The 21,838-nt window shown below is 31.4% G+C and overlaps 1 protein-coding gene across 1 annotated transcript; it reads right to left on the bottom strand.

Moving 5' to 3' along the window:
- Positions 1-277: 277 nt before the first annotated feature.
- LOC139502061 (uncharacterized) lies at positions 278-19,834 on the bottom strand. The gene is made up of 10 exons (XM_071291384.1): positions 19,695-19,834; positions 16,645-16,836; positions 14,172-14,817; positions 13,077-13,127; positions 11,903-12,159; positions 10,412-10,588; positions 6,338-6,557; positions 3,797-3,907; positions 2,702-2,811; positions 278-1,117 (listed from the first exon to the last, which is right to left on the bottom strand). Exons 2-10 carry the CDS (start codon positions 16,777-16,779, stop codon positions 983-985), a joined length of 1,842 nt encoding a protein of 613 aa, XP_071147485.1. The 5' UTR covers positions 16,780-16,836; positions 19,695-19,834; the 3' UTR covers positions 278-982.
- Between the last annotated feature and the right edge of the window lie 2,004 nt (positions 19,835-21,838).

Raw genomic sequence — 21,838 nt, 5'->3', positions numbered from 1 at the left:
TTGATCAGATTCATAAGTTTAACAAATAACCAATATTCTATTGATGTATGCATTCAACAGTCTTATTTATTCCAATCTAATTAAAATTAAATCTCTCACTCCCTCATTTTTAATGCTTGGCCCACGCAGCGACCAAGCATTAAAAATGAGCAAGTGAGAGATTTAATTTTAGTTAGATTGTATTTATTCCCATCTACTGTAACTGTGGAAATTATTGTGTTCATTTATTTTTGCGATTTTGTCATTTAACACTTAAATGCAATTTTAATTTTTACCATTTTGAGAAAAATCCTGTTTAATTCATATAAATTTTTTTAATGCGAGTTTAAAATATTGCTTTTACAACTCTGTTGCAATTTTTCGCAATAATAAAAACCATGCAATAATTTCTAAATTTAGAGTATCAGGTATTAAGTGTACACAAGTTAAATGATTAAAAAATATGTCTTTGGATTTCTTGTTGACCATAATAAACATTATTTGCATCAGAAAGGATTTCAGTTTACAAAAGTGATATATTCTTGTTGCATGTCATGATACAGGAGTTCTGATAAGACAGGTTTCATTGTATTTATAACTGAATACTATGATTTCCATGATTTGCAAAAAAATCTATTTTCTACGAAATCCCACTGGCAACATTACAGGCAATTTATGTTGTTTTATCGAAAATAAAAAATTCAAACAATCTAAGCAGAGTTTTGGAAATCCTTCTTTTCCTGGTAGTTCTTGCAGAAATCTGCTAGTCCCCACTATTATTTCAATTGCATAATACCAAAATAGTGGTGGTCCCATGAAAACCTTCAGACCACCAATTTTCGAGAACTCTGTTTACATGTTCTAAGGATACCATTAAACAATTCTTTCTTCCTTCCTTTTTATAAATAGCTGTGATGTAGACATATCTGTTCTTTCATCATGCTTGTTACACCATAGCACTTTCCAGAATGATGAATACAAATAAATACCTAATCTTTTCTTTCTATCCACTACCAATACCAGGGAAGAAGAAGAAATGTGGCATCCTAAGTGTACTTTTATACTCTGACATTTGAGACATTTGGTCCATTTCTATCTGTGGACATCTTGATATTTTCCTTGATACAACAGAATTCACCTGTAAAAAACATGTAATTACATACTGAAACATACATAAATAATAATGCAGTTTTATTAATAAAAAACAAGAATGTGTCCATTGTACCCTGATCAGGGATGGGGTAATTGAAAATGTAATGGTAATTAAGTGTAATGCATTACAATTTTCCATGTAATTGAATGTAATGTGTAATTGAGCATTTTTTTAATTACTTGAAAAAAGCATGTAATGCTCAATTACTTTTGAATTACATTTCAATTACATCATCTACTTTTATGGTGTTAATGATAAGGATTTATGTTTAATAATATAAATTGTAAAATTATATTAATTTTTCAAATATTGATATCACATACTTTCTGTAATTTATTCTAAAGTTTTTATATAACTCATTTGACCAACAGAATTTTTTTCTGAATAGTCTTATGATTTGAAAAAATACATATGTTTTTAATTTAAGAAAGATCTTTAACTAAATAAATTGAATAGTAATAAAAAAATCACCATCAGTTAAACAAAAACAAAAAAATCTTTATGAGAGTTCATTTTGAATTTAAATTCACTGCACACAATCATTTTGTTAAATTAGTATACACAAAAGGATTAAAGAGATAAAAATTAACAGCTGTAAAAACAAACAGCAATTAATCAGATTAAAAAGTCCAGGGGCAATGCCACTATTACATGTATTTTATCAAATTAGCAAAATATTGCCAAGATATAGACATTATATACATTGTTTGTACTAAAAAATATTTTCAAAGTTGTGACAAGCATACCTTTTAATAATTATTAAGTGATTTTTTTAATTATAATTTCTTTATTCATTCTATGTTTTTTTAAATAACTTCACTTCTCAGATGTCAAAATACCCCTTAATGTAAGTTAATAGGAACTAATTTCCTCTTCTATCAACACATCTACAGATTATGGAAGTATAATACCTCCATGTTCTAATCAAGCGATATATGCCACATTAGCTCCTATAGAAATACTTTTGAGAATGGCTGTCAAAGTGTACAGACCAGAGAGATGCAGACTAAATGACAAAACATTAAAATTACTCATGATTATCAAATGCAACGTTTAAACTATGTCAAAAATGTAATGTGGCATTGAAATTATAATGATCATATCATAGGGAACATGTGTACTAAGTTTCAATTTGATTGGACTTCAACTTCATCAAAAAATACCTAGACCAAATAATTTAACCAAAAAATTTAACCTGAAGGGGGACAGAGGAATGGACGAACGGATGGACGATCGAAGTGTCAAAAGGACGCACAGACCAAAAAACATTATGCTTATAAATAGAGCATAAAAATATCAAGGGAAGAAAATAAATGCAAGTTAGCCACAAATAAACATATGTTGAATAGTATATGATTTTAAATAGTATATTTTAAAGATGTTAATTGTATTATCTGGTTCTGTCCTGGCCTTTATAGTATTTTTAATAGTGTTAAACGGTGTCGTTTTCCTATATGTCTCTAAATTTATGTCTAATCTAATGTATTTGTATGTAATGTGATGAAAGCTCTTTATAGGGCCCTTTAATTGGAAATAAATTATTCTCATTCAATCTCTAACCATACATACTCTATTTAACATTGTACAGACATCTTCTGTTCTGGCAAACTTCATAAAAACTTGGACAAGAGCTTCAATATACCAGCTACCCCTTTCTCTGTTCCTCCAGGCATAATACCCTACAATCAAGTATACAACAGTTTAAAAAGTACCCTACAATTATTTGTACAAGAGTTTAAGCATAATACCCAAAATCATTTATAATTCATTTATACAGGAGTTTAAGCATAATACCGTAGATTCATTTATACAAGGGTTTAAGCATAATACCCTAGATTCATTTATACAAGGGTTTAAGCATAATACCCTAGATTCATTTATACAAGGGTTTAAGCATAATACCCTAGATTCATCTATACAAGAGTTTAAGCATAATACCCTAGATTCATTTATACAAGTGTTAAAGCATAATACCCTAGATTCATTTATTCAAGTGTTAAAGCATAATACCCTAGATTCATTTATACAAGTGTTAAAGCATAATACCCTAGATTCATTTATACAGGACTTTAAGCATAATACCCTGCAATCATTTATGCAAGAGTTTTAGCATAATACCCTACAATAATTTGTACAACAGTTTAAGTATAATACCCTACAATAATTTGTACAAGAATTAAAGTATAATATCCTGCAATCATTTTTACAAGAGTTTAAGCATAATACCCTACAATCATTATTACCTGATTTTAAGCATAATACAATACAATCGGTTTTTGGTGGGGTTCGTGTTGCTTAGTCTTAATAGTTTCCTATGTTGTGTTTTGTGTACTATTGTTTGTCTGTTTGTCTTTTTTCTTTTTAAGCCATGGCATTGTCAGTTTATTATCCACTTTCGAATTTGAATGTGCCTCTAGCATGTCTAGTATTTTAGACCCTCTTATACAAGTGTTTATTTTTAAAGCACATATATATATACATAGCTATAGGAAGATGTGGTGTGAGTGCCTATGAGACAACTCTCCATCCAAATAACAATTTATAAACCATTATCGGTCAATGTACGACCTTCAACATGGAGCCTTGGCTCACACCAAACAATAAGCTATAAAGGGCTCCAAAATTACTAGTGTAAAACCATTCATGTTTTAGTAAAGACATTACCTGTTTGCGTAGGAAAACATATAAGCATATCTGACATAGTTGGAAGTTGATAAGGCTTACATGGGGCTCCATCATGTTCATCGCCATACATCACACCACTGTCTAATGCTCCTGAAAATAAAAATAAAAATAATACATATATATGTATACTTTCAAAAATCAATCATATACACTGAAAATAGTCTGATAAAAGTTAAAATTTAAGTTACATTAGATAATTTAATGTTCTAATAAACATGATAAATATCAATCTTCTATGATAAGGTCAATAAGCTGCTTATTTGGCCCATATATTACTACACAATTGAAAGGTAATATACATATTCTTAAATTACTCCAAACTAGGCTGGAGAGTTGTCTCATTGGCACTCACACCACATCTTCTTTTTCATATATAAGGTAAAAGGTATTCAGAAAAAAAAGAAAAAAAAATCACATTAAACAAGTCACCATGGCAACAGACCATGACTTAATTTGCATAATTTGTATAATTTCTTCATTTGTCCTTGTTTATCAAATTTTATTTATATTTCATATTGGAAAAGTATGTGCTCATGCAAGAAACAACTCTATATTTGGTGAGATTATATCAAAAATAACAATAAAGCTTCTCATATATCATTTTGTTGTTTCATGGCTGCTAACGATGTTTCCACAATGGAAAACTGCATAAATTCTGTATTTTTCAATGTTTTTTGGGAAGACAGTACATATTATGACGTAATTATGATATCATCAGATATTTTTTTTTTTATTGGTTTTCATTTATATTTCTTGAGCCTATGCATTTCATGACAATCTGTGCCTATTTGAAATAGTTATCAATTTTTTTTAATAATGAAAAGTTAAGGTGACAATTTTTAATAAGAAGGAAAAGTTGAGGTGGCAATTATTTGATAAGAAAAAGTCCAGGTGGCAGTTATTTAGTAAGGAAAAGTCCAGGTGGCAATTATTTGATAGGAAAAGTTAAGGTAGCATATTTTTAAGAAGGAAAAGTAAATGTGGTATTTTTTTAAGAAGGAAGTTAAGGTGGCATTTATTCAATAAGGAAAAGTTGAGGTGGCATTTTTGACAGTGAATAGTCTATGACATTTTTAAGAAGGAAAAGTTAAGCGGACGTTATTTTTAGTAAGGAAAAGTTAAGCTGACGTTTTTTCAGTAAGGAAAAGTTAAGACGACATTTTTTAGTAAGGAAAAGTCTAGGTGACATTTTTTAATAAAGGAAAACTCTAGGTGACATTTTTTAGTAAAGGAAAACTCTAGGTGACATTTTTTTTAAATAAGGAAAAGTCTATGTGACAATTTTTTTTAATAAGGAAAAGTGAAGTGACCTTTATTTAAATAAGGAAAGGTTTAAGTGACAAATGTTTAAATAAGTAAATGTCTAAGTGGCATTTTTCTATTATAATATGTCAAGGTGATAAATATTTTATAGGGAAACATCCAGGAGACATTTTTCAAAAGGGAAAACTCAAGGAGATAATTTCTTAATAAGTGACAAATGTTTAATTAAGGAAAAATCTAAATGGCAAATTTTTGTTAATTTTTCAAATATCTTATGCCTTTATATTATAAAGCACATGTCTAGATGATAAATTATATTTTATAAGCAAAGTTCAAGTGACCGTATTTTTATAACAAAGTCAATCCTTTTGGTGATTTATGCAATCTTGTAAAACAAGTGAGTATGTGACAGTGGCGGATCCAGAACTTTTCCTAAGGGGGGCCCGCTGACTGACCTAAGGGGGGGCCCGCTCCAGTCATGCTTAAATAATTCCCTATATAATCAACCAAATCTTTCCGACGAAAGGGGGGGCCTGGGCCCCCCCCCCCCCCTGGATCCGCCTATGTGTGAGATCATTCCCACTAATGATACCCCACACCACTAAAAGTACAAGGTAACAAGAATGTGTCTCTAGTACACAGATGCCCCATCCACACTATCATTTTCTATGTTCAGTGGACCGTGAAAATGGCATAAATCTCTAATTTGGCATTAAAATTAGAAAGATCATATCATAGGGAACATGTGTCCAAAGTTTCAAGTTGATTGGACTTCAACTTCATCAAAAACTACCTCAACCAAAAACTTTAACCTAAAGCGGGACAGACGGACGAACGGATCGAAGGACGGATGGACAGACAGACCAGAAAACATAATGCCCATAAATGGGGCATAAAAATAAAGTTGTTGAATGATGAATCTGAAAGCTTTGGTCATTAATTTCCTTACGTTTCTACAAAGGTCTGACAGAGCTTTAGTGGTTTAAAAATCAAAAATGTCATAAATGTTAAATTCAAAAAATTTAAGTCAAATTTTGATGACAGATAATAGTATCTGTTTTATTTATTTACAACTTTCTACGCTCAGTGCAATTTAGATGTTTGAAATATTGTAAAGATATTTGTGTTTGTTAAAAACTATTTGTTAATCTCTAGATTACTTTCATTTTTTTCTGTCTGTAAGACATATTTCCAACACTTACAGTTCTTTTATCATTTTTTTTTTAATTTCATTTCAATTTTTTTTTATTGGCTTACCTCCCCTGCAAGCCTGAATAATAAATATTTTTGGCTTTCCTCTTAGATTTTTACAATGGCTATTATCAAATAGAGACATGATGCTGTCCAGAAATATCTTTCTCCCATCTGTTCCAAATATATATCCTTCTTCTCCATGACTGAGTATACAAACTACACAAGCATCAGCATTCTGGTGGTCAGGCAACTCACTAAACTCTTGTAATTTGATGGCTATTTCCTGTCAGAATAAAAATCGAAAGAATTAACAAACATAAAATTGAGAATGGAAATGGGGAATGCGCCAAAGAGACAACAACCCGACCATAGAAAAAAACAACAGCAGAAGGTCACCAACAGGTCTTCAATGTAGCGAGAAGTCCCGCACCCGGAGGCGTCCTTCAGGTGGCCCCTTAACAAATATATACTAATTCAGTGATAATGAACGCCATATGTATGTATCAGCAATTAGGGGATATAACTGGAACTTATATACTTTAATATTCATTGGATATCAATTTTCCTGGATTTCGTGGGTACAGGAAAACCACAAATTTAAATGTTAACAAATTACAAACTTTCTAGAAAAGCATGTAGTCTTAGGGCTATTCCAGAAAAAAATGTAGGGGGGGGGAGGGGTTGGAAGGCACATTGTATTAATAATACATGGGTGATGGGTATCAGAGCAACTTTTCACACTATAATGCACTATAATTCTCAATTACAATTGTCTGGATGGCGGGTGCTGACAAAAACTGCCTTCCAATCCCCCATACATTTTTTTCTGGAATAGCCCTTAGCCAAAATAACGAAATTGAATATCCACAAAAATGCTAGTTTTTCTGAAACCACGAAAATTGGTAACCAGGATATTGAATGAATCAATAGTACATGTATCTATCAGCAATCAGTGACTATGGTCGGGATGGAAAACAAACACTTATTTATTTCGTAACTACAACAAGTTATATGACCCTGTTTTTAAGGTGGTACCCAACACTTTAACTAAAATTAATTTGGCTTGTTTAATTTTCTTAAAATTTTGACAAAGTATTTACTTTGACCCTTTTACAAAAATATAAACCAGGTGCTCCGCAGGGCGCAGCTTTATACGACCGCAGAGGTCGAACCCTGAACAGTTGGGGCAAGTATGGACAAAACATTCTAGCGTGATACAGCTCTGAATTTGGATTGTGATCAAATTTTTGACATTACATGGTTTTTTTTTACACAAAACAAATGTCAAGATTTTACAAATTTTACAATTAAAGATTTCTTCTTCAAACTTTTTAAATCTAAAATTAAATAGTTGACACAGCATAGGTTTCTGACACAGAATGAAAGTGGTCTAAAGAACTTAAAAGTTTGTTTTTGCCTTTTAGCAATTCACTATGCTGTTGAATATTAATCCTCTCAAAAAAATGTTTGAAGAAATTTTCTTTTTATTTATGAAATCTGAAATGAGAAAAATTTAACCCCCCCCCCTTTTTTCAGATCCCCGTTTCCTTTTTTCCAAAACTGATATCAATTCAAATTTCTAATGGAGTTTGCAACAATAACTACTCTTTTAAATACATCATAAAATATTAAAATGTAAAATAAAGTGCTTGTTATCACTGAATGGTAAAGATTGGTTGGTAGTAAAAGTGAATATACATTGTTTATTGTATAAAACAATAAAAAAAACTTCATCAGCAACATTTTATATTGGCAAATTTCCAATGAAGTTATTTACATAAAGTAATGGGCAAATAAAAATAGAAAATGACATCATAGTCATGTCTGGCAAATGTCCAACATACATTATCTAAAAACATTTTAGATAAGATAAGGAAATAAGATGTAAAAAAACTGCTTGTTATCACTGAATGGTAAAGATTATTTTAATTTATCAGTTGGTAGTAAAAAGTGAATATACATTGTATATTGTATATAACAAAGATTTAAGTTGATTCTGGACAAAGAAAGATAACTCCAATTAAAAAAAAATCTTGATATTGCACAATATTTTGCAATTAGATATTTCTTGCTTACTATTCTGGACAAAGAAAGATAACTCTAATTAAAAAAAAAATTGCTATTTCACAATATTGTGCAATTAGATATTTCTTGCCATTGCGCAATACTGTGCAATTGAAAAGACTTGCTATTGCACAATACTTAATATAATAATTTTAGATCCTGATTTGGACCAACTTGAAAACTGGGCCCATAATAAAAAATCTAAGTACATTTTTGGATTCAGCATATCAAAGAACCCCAAGATTTCAATTTTTGTTAAAATCAGACTAAGTTTAATTTTGGACCCTTAGGACTTTAGTGTAGACCAATTTGAAAACAGGACCAAAAATGAAGAATCTACATACACAGTTAGATTTGGTATATCAAAGAACCCCATTTATTCAATTTTTGATGAAATCAAACAAAGTTTAATTTTGGACCCCGATTTGGACCAACTTGAAAACTGGGCCAATAATCAAGAATCTAAGTACATTTTTAGATTCAGCATATCAAAGAACCTAACTGATTGATTTTTTGTCAAAATCAAACTAAGTTTAATTTTGGACCCTTTGGACCTTAATGTAGACCAATTGGAAAACAGACCAAAAGTTAAGAATCTACATACACAGTCATGACAGTTAGATTCGGCATATCAAAGAACCCCAATTATTCAATTTTGATGAAATCAAACAAAGTTTAATTTTGGACCCTTTGGGCCCCTTATTCTGTTGGGACCAAAACTCCCAAAATCAATACCAACCTTCCTTTTATGGTCATAAACCTTGTGTTTAAATTTCATAGATTTCTATTTACTTATACTAAGGTTATGGTGCGAAAACCAAGAAAAATGCTTATTTGGGTCCCTTTTTGGCCCCTAATTCCTAAACTGTTGGGACCTAAACTCCCAAAATCAATACCAACCTTCCTTTTGTAGTCATTAACATTGTGTTTAAATTTCATTGATTTCTATTTACTTAAACTAAAGTTATTGTGCGAAAACCAAGAATAATGCTTATTTGGGCCCTTTTTTGGCCCCTAATTCCTAAACTGTTGAAACCAAAACTCCCAAAATCAATCCCAACCGTTCTTTTGTGGTCATAAACCTTGTGTCAAAATTTCATAGATTTCTATTAACTTAAACTAAAGTTATAGTGCGAAAACCAAGAACATGCTTATTTGGGCCCTTTTTGGCCCCTAATTCCTTAAATGTTAGAACCAAAACTCCCAAAATCAATACCAACCTTCCTTTTGTGGTCATAAACCTTGTGTTAAAATTTCATAGATTTCCATTCACTTTTACTAAAGTTAGAGTGCGAAAACTAAAAGTATTCGGACGCAAGACGACGACGACGACGACGACGACGACGACGACGACGACGACGACGCCGACGCCAACGTGATAGCAATATACGACGAAAAATTTTTCAAATTTTGCGGTCGTATAAAAATTCAAAAATTTTGAACCACACGTTTTATCAGAAAAAATACACTGGTTATAATGCAGTTTGACAAACACTTATTTTGATCATTGAGAAGCTAAATATTCCCTTAACAACACAACGTAATTAAAACATTTAGCTGATTTTACAGAGTTATCTCCCTGTAGTGTTAGGTACCACCTTAAGATAACTAATTTGGGTTGTATTTGCCAAATTTCCTGAAATGTTTTAAATCTTTGATTTCAATTTTATCATGAATTTCTATGGAGACATTGTAATTTCAGACTGTCCATGTCCAATAGCTGTGTCTTTTTCATTAAAATGTGGTTTTGTATTCCCCATTGTATTGGTCCTTATTCTTTTAAAGGCATATTTGGAAATCTAAATACATACCACTGTTTTTTAAATTGATTCCAGCAAACAGGTTGTACCACACAAAAAATTGAGAAAATAAACATCAACATTAATACAAAATCATCCAATTTGTGCATTTTCCCAGAAAATTGGAAGTCACAAAGCAAATAAATTCATGTTCCAATTTCCCATGATCAGTTTTCCCCAAATAACCAAAAGGTTAAACGGGGCAGTTTATTCATAAACTTGCCTGTACATTTACAGTAGTTTCCAACCAGATGAAGATTAAGAAACCACATACCTTAGCGGTTAATCCATCGGAATCGTTATAAATCGTAACATCAAAGTGTAACTGTGAAAACAGATGGTATAAATTATCTCTGTCTATGTTCGTGCCTCTTCTTGGTGGTTTCCCTTCTACTTCATTGACATTTACTATTAGGGCTTTCCCTCTTGGTATTCTGATCATAGAATAGGACTGCAAAAAAAAATTATACATCAGTAAGTACAGTAGACTCCGGCCAATCGGATACCCAAAATGTCAGCTAAAAATATCCGATTGTCCGATATATTCAATTAGCCGATGAACGTATATTCCTCCAAGTTTTTTTTCAAAATTGACAGACACAACCCTAAGATACCAATAGCTATTATAGCTGCTTTATTAGTGGAAATTTGTAACTAATCTCATAATACATGTATATAAGAATAAAGTATACAACAAAATCATTCATGAAACTAAAGGCCACATGACATTTTATAGAAAAGCATAGGAACCTAAATTAATGCTGTGTAACCTATTTGTTTTTCGTTCATTTTTTTGTACATAAATTAGGCTGATAGTTCTCTTGTTGAACTGTTTTACATTTGTTATTTTGGGGTCGTCTTTATAGCTGACTATGCATTATTGGTTTTGCTCATTGTTGAAAGCTGTATGTTGACCTATAGCTGTTAATTTCTGTGTCATTTGCTCTCTTGTGAAGAGTTACCTCATTGACAATCATACCACATCTTCTTTTTTATAATTGTTATATTATAAAAAATAAAGTAACCTTGGTAATATTATTTTTTTAGTGTTGTTGCTAGATGTCAGGTTTCTGACTAGAATTAGACTATTTACCGGATTTGTAATCACATAAGCAACACGACGGGTGCCACATGTGGAGCAGGATCTGTTTACCCTTCCGGAGCACCTGAGATCACCCCTAGTTTTTGGTGGGGTTCATGTTGTTTATTCTTTAGTTTTCTATGTTGTGTCGTGTGTACTATTGTTTTTCTGTTTGTCTTTTTCATTTTTGGCCATGGTGTTGTCAGTTTGTTTTGGATTTATGAGTTTGACTGTCCCTTTGGTATCTTTCGTCCCTCTTTTCTGCTGTTTGTGCCATTCACAACGTGCATAGACTTTGGGTATCAAAATATCAAATAAAATTTTGCTTGTGAATTGTTGAGAGTAAATCTTTAGTTGTCTTTATTAGGTTTTACGTGATATTTGATTTTTAATAATCAAGTCAAATATTACAAACCTATAAGCTAGGTAGAAATCAAAATAAGATCATACTCATAAGCTGTATACATGTTGTTTGATGCCAATTTTCAGTGGCAGATCCAGAAATTTTCATAAGTGGGTGCCCACTGACTACATAAGAGGTGGCCTGTTCCTGTCATACTTCAGTGATTCCATATATAATCAACCAAATTTTTCCCAGAATAGATCTGCCTTTGATTTGAACAAAAGTTATGCTTGTTCAAAAATTACACATCAATTATTTGTCTGATAATTTTACCAAATTACCTTCTTATAATGTTCAATATAAAATTGTCTGGTACTGGACTCTACTCGGACCATTACTGGACCATCTGTAAGGTCTAATGAGGGGTCATCATGTTCACCTCCTGGGACCATCAATCTTTTCCCAGTCTCAAGTTCTGGGTCTATTATTTCTTTAGACTGGGTACTGACTAATACTATTGGGGGTGTCCTTTTTGGCTTTGGGTCCTCGAAGACTGGAATAGTGATGATCTCATCTTCTGCTAGTCTTGGCCTTTTCGCTGAATGAGAGATTTTAACATACAGTGCTTTGATCTGTATTGAATTCTGTATACATGCTAATAAGATAGCTAGTAATCTTCTATGGTAATTTTAACATTTATTTTGCTCTTTGGCAATTAGATTTAACATGAAAATTAAATTGGCACACATTATTTCCTGAGCAATGTCCCATATAAAACTCCAAATTTAATCCTACAATCTTTTTCCAAGTTTTCAACAACAAAAAACTAGTGCTTGTAAGCATTACGGAGGTAAAACTTAATTTTTGCTTCATGAAATTAGTATGCATATTAAGACAACTTTATAGAATTGACTTATCTCCCTTTGTTCATAATAGAACAGGTGGTTAGTGATCTTTTATAGCTGATTATAGTGTAGAATTTTCTTCATGTTCAAATTAGTTTCTTACTTCCATGTACTAGTTTTATACATATATTCCAAACTCTGTCTGACCTACTAAATGTCAGACAAAAAAATCATTCGGACAGACAGAACTTTTAAGATTTTTTGATTGAATATATAGTAGAAAAGATCAAATTTCTTTTTCAGTCAGACAATCCTAAAACAGTTTGGCACAGACTGATGTCCTATGATATCTGGACAGTGGATAGTTCAACTGTCTCATCAGCAATCTTAAATTATCTTCTTATTTTGATCTTGATAAGATCTTAAGAATTTTCACCTCATTGCACCATCTTGCATGTGGTGACTAATCCAGACATCGAAGAAATATGAAACGATTGTATTTAATTTTGGACTTATATAAAAAAAAAAATGCAAAATTTATTCTTATTTGAACCAATACATTTAACTAAAATTTCTATACTGACTTCCAAGAGATCATTAATACATTTAATGTCAGAGGAATATTAAAAAGGTGATTTCAGAAAAATCCTAAATCCTACTTTGTCCTTACCTGATTGTTCCATATTATCTGGATATTCTTTGCCATTCTTCGTCATTGCATCTAAAAGAAAATAAAAAAAATTCCTTTTATCTGAACAAACATTTCAATTATATTCTTTATAAAAGGATCAGCATATTGTTAGGCCAGCACTCCTTGTCAAACGAGTGACCCTATCATAATGGGGCAAGGTTTATACAATTATCATTTCTTTCTTTGATTTTTTAAATAGCACAAGGCCATGTACATTGTACATGTGAGATAAATCAGTTTTAGGTTGTCACAGCATCTAGACAGAGAATAAATGGACTTGTCTTCAGTATAATCTTTGACTTTTAAATGGACCTAAAACGAATTTTAATATGTTGTTAATGTTTTTAAAGTTCATAGACTGTCCTAATACGTCATGTTTATTTTATACATTATAGGAAGAGGAACACTTCCATGACTTCATCTTGATTTTGAAAATAATGTTTTATTACATTAGATTTAAAATTTAAATTGATAAATTATGCAAATGTACTAAAACATGTAAGATAGCAACTCCTTTATGGAACTTGACCTTTTAAAAGATCACTTTTTTTTAATTCCCAAACTTTTTGACTTGATTATACAATGTAACGGATGAAGTTTATTTCAGAAATATAAGCCATGTGCATAGTTTTTGGCGTTAAATCTGTTGCTCAGCCTATTTCCTCATGGAGGCAGTACTATAATGTGACTCTGTGCTCGTTGCTTAGGATCAGCTTTTACAATTCTGTTGGGTTTTTTTTTTAGAAAGAACTGTCCTTTTACTCTCGGAAACAGTTGTCTCATTGGCAATAATACCACATCTCTTTCTAAAATAAAATTATAGGAAAACTTATAAATGTACAACATCAAAGAACTTGATTTAGACGATCACAATTTTGGAACCTTGAATATATGAATTTTACAGGTTACCTTAGTATTCTGTTTGTTGCTACATTGTACTGCCAAGTTAAACATGGATATTGTCACTCTTCTAAAGCATAAACTTTGCTGAGCTTTGTATGCAGTGGTTAAATTCATGCATTGCCCGAAAGCACTTTTTAAACCAACATTGCTTTATTAAGAAATAATAATTACCAACGCTATCGTTCCTGATTAATATATGCGTGTTTCCAGCAAACTTTCTAGGTGATGAATCCCAATTATGAGGAAGACTGTTGATTTTTTGGAATGATTCATGAGAAATGTCTCTAGGTTTATCATTATTTAAACCATTATAATATGGATCTGATATGTAATGCTGAAACTTATAACGAGCTTCGCCTTTTAACTCTTCTTTTGAAAAATTTTGATTTGGGTCTCGACTGTTTGACGAATATTGTACAAAAAACTGATGATGATTGTCTGGAGGGTTGATTAATCTTGGCGGTGATGAATGTGGGCGTGGCTGCACAGCAGACGTATAATTTGCACCAGATATTGCTAAATTTGCATTCTCATAAGAAAGAGAAGTCGTTGTAGATGGGACTGTCACATGAGAATGAATTCTCATAAAAGATGTAGTCTCAGCATGAGCAGGTTCACCATTTACAAGTCTACTACTACATGAGTTTGTAGTTACTGTTTCCGATTTTTCCGCTTCTTTCGGTGTTAAATATAAATCTACCACATGCTCTTGTAGATCTTCTTTTAAGGAGTCACAAAAAGCATCAAATGCTTTTGGTCCTCTTGTTGGAAGAAGGTTCAATAACTCTTCTGCTTGCTGGTCTGGACTTCTGTTATGCTGAAACAGAAAATAAGAAAACAATAACAAAAGATTATTATATATAAGTTTATCAATCACCAATAACGTTAACTCTTAAACTGAGTTTCCTCACAACATAATTTGTGAGGTGTGCCTCAATAACTTCCATTTTCAATTTCACAAAAACACATTTTTGTTTGGCGGGCCAGCCGGGGCAGGCTTCAGTGTGTGGGATTTTGTTGCTGTGTTGAAGACCCTTTTGTGGCCATGGGGTGTTTTCTGCTCTTTGGTTTGGTTGTTGTCTCCTTTACAGATTTCCCATTTTCATTTTCAATTTCAATTTCACTCAATAAATTTTAAAGCTGTTAAAATTACAGGTACAATACAATATCTTAAGCTTTTCTACATTGTGTACTCTTGAAAAACTGTTCATAAAATTAATTTAATGTTGGGCTGCTGTAAATATATAATGTTATACAATCATGTAAGTACATGTAACAACTTATTAACATTTGAAAAGCATGAAATAAATGGTTTTGAGTAAACATCCTGCCATACTACTTCAAATCAACACCCTGGTTTTACTTGAAATTACATGTAAACAAGTAATATTCATGATATTTGTATTATTTAAGTCTAGAGAAAATTAAATTACCCGTAACTAGTGGTTCAAAAATTAATTTGGAGAATTTTCCTTTACTAAAAAACTGTATATAACATGTTCTTTTGTATCTTAATTAAAAAAAAAAAAAAAATCCTGATGAACCCTGCCTTGCAGGCGAAACATGTAGACCATATATGAACTATGATTGACACAAAAACGGTATTTATCTTAATTTAAAAGATTAATTCGATGTTCTGAAGGTAACTGTTAAATTGACAGTGTACCATTTGCATTGTGCAACATCAGAGTACAAAATAGTTTACCGGTCGCCTCAACTGGTAAAATCTCCTGTCAGAGAATTAATTAATCTTGATTGTACATTTTGTAATAAGAGGGTAGAAAAGCAGGTTTTAAATTTTTTTTTATAGTAATTATTAATCATGTCACTTATATGACCAAAAATGTGTGGCTGTCTCAGGCAAAAGGTCAGGCCAAAAAGATCGTAATAACTTCAATTTTTTTCTGAAATATATTAAAATGTCCGTTTTTTTTTAAACTATATTAAAATAACCTTTTCAGCTTTGGCACAACAAGTCATTTACTAGTATATAATTTATCGGACTTGTTCAGAATATACCACCGTTTTGGAAGCGCTGGGTCCAAGTCTATATTTGTATTTGGGTTTATTGTTTTTTACATAATGGAGCTGTTGGTTTTAATTATATAACATTTGAGTTTTACATTTTGCGGTGGTATTGGGGTCTTTTATACCTTACTATATGTTAAAGATTGGATCATTGTTGAAGGTTGTTACATGTACATGACCTAAAGTTGCCTACAGATTCTTTCAAAATCTGGTGGATAGTTAACTCATTGGCATTCATAACGTTACAGCATATGATCTTATTTTATATTCTATGTTAGTCTCTTTTTATTATACGTGTATTGTCATGATTGTAGAGATAAATTAAAGTACAATGTTAGACTATCAAAAAGCTCTCAAAAAGTCTAATAAAACATTTCTATTATTTCTTTCGACAAATTTCATATACATGTATTAAGCGTTAACATGGTTACATGTAAGTACTATAATTGTTTATATATTCCGGGTAAATTTCCCTCATGTTTATAGGGATTTAAATCTAACAAAAATGCAGAGCATAGGGAAGACAAATCTTTTGAAATTTTTCATTGTTTTTGTTTTAAGGGAGTGTAAGGTGTCCCCTGAATTCCCCCTGTTATAAATAAATAAATGTTGTTACCTGTATAGTTCTAACCATACGCTGGTTAAATATTTTCCTTGCTATCAACTGTGTAAATAGACCGTCAGACACATTGAGATTCTCTACTAATTCTACCCTATTCCTGATCAATAATTCTTTGTGTTTAGACTCCATACTGTTCAATTTCCAGCAAAATCAAAACATTGTGTAGTAAGATGGAAGACTTGGAATCTGTATGTTAAAATAAATGTAAAGTATAAATAATAAAATTGAGAATGGAAATGGGGAATGTGCCAAGGAGACAACAACCCGACCATAGAAAAAAACACAACAGCAGAAGGTCACCAACAGGTCTTCAATGTAGCGAGAAATTCCCGCACCCGGAGGCGTCCTTCAACTGGCCCCTAAACAAATATATACTAGTTCAGTGATAATGAACGCCATACTAATTTCCAAATTGTACACAAGAAACTAAAATTAAAATAATACAAGACTAACAAAGGCCAGAGGCTCCTGACTTGGGACAGGCGCAAAAATGCGGCGGGGTTAATCATGTTTGTGAGATCTTAACCCTCCCCCTATACCTCTAGCCAATGTAGAAAAGTAAACACATAACAATACGCACATTTAAATTCAGTTCAAGAGAAGTCCGAGTCTGCTGTCAGAAGATGTAACCAAAGAAAATAAACAAAATGACAATAATACATAAATAACAACAGTATAAATAAACATATTTGTAAAATTAAAACATAAAAGACATTTAGGTCAACTTTTCAAACCTCTAATGTGACAGTGTCAGTACAAATGTAGATCTATAAAAATGTACTTTTTACAGATTTTTTTTATCATATATATTTAATTTAACTCAAAAACAGTTTAAATATTGATATTAATTTATAAAATATAATCATGGACATGACAAGTATCGATTATTCAACTACAATGAGTGATATACGATATTTATCCACTTGAGACAGTTAATTTTTCAAATCTAATGTTTTTAAAACAATCTGCGGGCAAACTTATTTCTTCTTTTAAAATGATCTGCAAAAAGATGTGTTCTTTCTATAGGACGGCATGGTCGCCTTTTTTCATGCTGTCACAATAGGATATTCAGAAGAAAGCAAGAAAGTTTGACGCCATAATTGAGTTTTGACCAATGAAGAACTGAGATTAAAAAAAACCACACACATTGATTAAATAAAAATAATCAACAGGTCAGGTAAAGGATAAAACGAGTAGAGTAGAAATAAGAGAAATATATGTAAATATATTCAATATATGAAAACATATGACACAGCTATACAGCCTTATACATGTTATAAGAACGTTGATTCTTCTTTGAATTACCTAGTGACAACTTTAAGATACCCAACTTTAACACTAACTTTTGAAATACATATAATTTTTCTGTCCTCTGGGTGAACAGTGACCCTTTGTTTTCATTTAGTCCAAATAATTATGACGTCTGGAAAGGATAATTTATTATTTTTCTGTGACTCCTTCCTATGACAAATCCAGATATCAGGGTTTTCACTAAGGAATTTTGAAGGTGAGTCTAGGGACTCACAAGTTTTGGAAATGATGAACCAAGACTGATTATCATGAATCTAGGTCTCGTAGACTAACCATAGTGAGAACCCTGGACGTCATAATTATTTGGACTAATAATAAATGATATCATACATTGCAGTGATTTTGCCAGCGCTCGTCATTTTCGTATTTTACGAAAGGGTTTTCTCATTGACGAAAGTATTTCAAATCAGTTTCGTCACTTTAATTTTGAAAGTGTACAAAAAATTTCGCAATAAAAACTATAAATCTACCTGTCTTCATGTTTTTGACAAGTTTATGACCTCCAGGTAATTAACATTTTCAACAGGTGTTACAAGTTGTGATTACAACTAATCCGCTTATCGCCATCAGATGGGTCACTTATCCGTAATTGATTAATTAACCCCATAATTGAATGACCATCATAATTATTTCCCCAGAAAAATCAGTCAGTCGGCATTTCAACAACCAGGAGTATAATTTCGTCATTTAATCAAAAATGTAACAACCCGGACAATTTCACATTTGAATTTCAATATTTCCCAAACGATCACATGATCACAATCTGAAGTTAGTTTGTTGTAGATTCGTCATTCGAAGGCATTTTCGTCATATTTGATTTAAATTTTCATCAAAAACTTTCGACAATTTCCATTTAAAATAAAGAACTTTCATGTGTTTATTCAAAAAGTTCACGAGAAATGTTTTAAACAGGTGTATTGTGTTCTACGCATGCGTGAAAGTATCCAGGGTTGACTATTTATAGACATTAAAAACGTAAAATACAAAATCATTTAGAATCAATTAAACGAGAGAGACAAATATATACCTCTTACTAAAGGAATTTAAATCGAAAAATGATAATTTCCTGATGAATCCGGACTCGTTTTGAATTTATTATCCACGTGTCACTTCCCGTTTTCGTTTCATTTTAAAACCGAAAGTAGCAAACGTGATCTATTGTTGATTTGTTTACAACCACCTTTCAGTCATTATAATCGTTCCAAAAAGGATATAATAAATTTCCAACTTGATAGAAATGATGTCCAAATATCGACTTAGACGTTTTATAAGGATAATGATTATGCAGTAAATGATCATTGCAAATTAATCTCTGCTGGGATTCCTTGTTAAAAAAATAGAATCCAACTTTTGTTGATCAGGAATGACCCCTGGAATAAACTGAAGAGAAATTGTGAACTAAATTTCTGGATTCCATGTCAGAACCTTTCATAATAATGGCCAATACAGTCAAATCATACAATAACTGCCAATCATGCTGGTGCCTCAATCCCTTAAAATCTGACTTAAGTCAAAAGATGAAGCTAGTAATATACATCATTGGTCTATTGCTTATAAACCAAATAAGGTTGATTTTAATAGCGCGCAAAAGTGACTAAAGCCCTCAAAATCCTAGCTTAAACCCTGTACATTGTACATGTATATGGCGCCATCAAAAGGCTCTTCAGTTTTAAATTTTTCTCGAGAGATATGAAAGTGAAAGAACCTTGTAACAGAAAAAAATACATTCTTACATTAAGCTCGGAAAAAGTTGTCTTTTGGAATAAATCTATATTGTGATTATCTTGTTGCAACGCCAAGGAATTTAAAATTTCTGTACATGTTCACACAACTTCGGTTTCCAAATTAAAGGGAAGTTACTCTACGTAAATATAAGCTGAAAACAAGTTCGGTTATTTATATCCGGAGAGACAAATACATTTTTTAGTCTTCACTTTTTGATAGACCATTAGATGACAAAACTACTTTAATTTTGTAAGTATTTAAAAACTATAGAAAATTTTACTGTGATATTTTCGGTATCTTTTACTTAAGGTTCAATTTTTCAAAATTTCAAATTAAAAAAATGATCAAAAATGTCTTGTTTTGAAATAAGAAAAATACTGAAATGTTAATTAAGACCGACCGAGTTTACACATCAGATCAATAACCCTTATATAGAAAAAGGCTTAATCCTGTAATACATATGAAGTTTCTGTTTTGATGGGGTTCGTGTTTCTGAATTGATGATAAGTTTGAACACAAACTTGTGCATACCGGCTACTTTTGTTGAATAGAACACAGTCGCTTGACTTTTAGTGATATATGTAAAATATAAAAAAATACTGTTATATGAGTCGCTTGAATTTTAGTGATATAAGTATGAATTTTTTTTTTTAAAATACTGCTATATATATATAATACATATAACAGTAATTTTTCCCCATACATATATCACTAAAATTCAAGCGACTATAACAGTATTTATAAAAAAAAAATTTCATACATATATCACTAAAATTCAAGCGACTGTGAATAGAATAATGATATGATGCATCAAAATATGTGGCTTTGTTTCGTTTGTATTTTATTCTAGATGCCACCTAATTAACATCGAGTTGACCTCCGAAGACTTCCGATTGTCATATATATAAACGATATAAACGTAAATGTAGAAATAAATAGATATCAGACTCGTGCATTTGGTTTTTTCTAGGCCGTTCAATTTCATATTTTAGATTAAAAATATATGCTAATCATAGTTTTTACCTGTATAAGAATGATTTTTTTTGTGGATCGAATCAGTCAATCAAATGATTTACCTGTTTCACTTTCAATGTTGAAATTATTTTCCTTCAAATTATTGAACATGCAAAATGTATGCGGTATCCATCTATAGCTATAAGGGGTTGAATCGAAGTTCCCACGAATACGCGGTTTCAATGAGGTCGAATTATTCACGTGCAAGTGAATAATTTATCATCAATGTTTATTAGCTTGTTTTGACAAAATTGAACCATACTGGCTGCTAAAAGCGATATATTATTTCACTGTTTCACTTTCATTAATGATTAAACAAAAACAAAAATCGTATTTTATATTCTTTTTATATGTCTTTTCACTAGTGCCTCTCTTACCTACTCCTTATAATAAATAATGTCCGCAGGAAGACATATCACAACCAGACACATTATTCTGTTTCCGAGCCGACCAGTATTTGGTCTTACTCGTTACGGCCGTTTGCTTAGCGGATAAGCAGCAAATACTAATTTAAAAGTCTCTAAATTGACCCGACTGGGGTTCGAACCCAAACCCGCACTTAAAAAAAAACTATAAAAATATATATTCGTAGGTCGAACAACTGATGATTATTAACCCTGGTGTACAAAAAATATTAACACCTTATGTTTGTGTCATAACATCGTGGCCACAAGTTAATTGTTTTCTGTTTAGTATTAAATTTATATTAAGATCCATTTTGTTACATCTTGTGATCAATTTTATTTGGCAATCGCCAATGGCAGTCAGCAGGGTTAAAGAACATCAGTTGTTCGACCTGTTAGTCAAATGCGTTTTGTTTAAATATTCTTTTTCTCTTTTTTTGGTCTTTTGGAAAATGTTGTCTGTGCTGTATTTAGACCCTTCTACAACAAAATTTGTTTTACATGCACACGTATAAAAATTGCGGTTTTTATCCAACGCAATCATAGGTTTAAACGTAGTTTTCAATTTAGACTCGTTTATATATCACCATCATTGCTGGTGATCCGATGGATAAATCTGTTGTAGAGTTGTCACTGAGTCAGACGTACTTATTTATATATATATATATATATATATATATATACAACTTGTCTAAACATCAACCCAACAATGTTAGATCTGTAAATTTGCTTTC

Source organism: Mytilus edulis, chromosome 13 (assembly GCF_963676685.1).
Source record: "Mytilus edulis chromosome 13, xbMytEdul2.2, whole genome shotgun sequence".
Taxonomy (NCBI): domain Eukaryota; kingdom Metazoa; phylum Mollusca; class Bivalvia; order Mytilida; family Mytilidae; genus Mytilus; species Mytilus edulis.
This window is presented reverse-complemented; position numbering and strand designations above follow the sequence as displayed.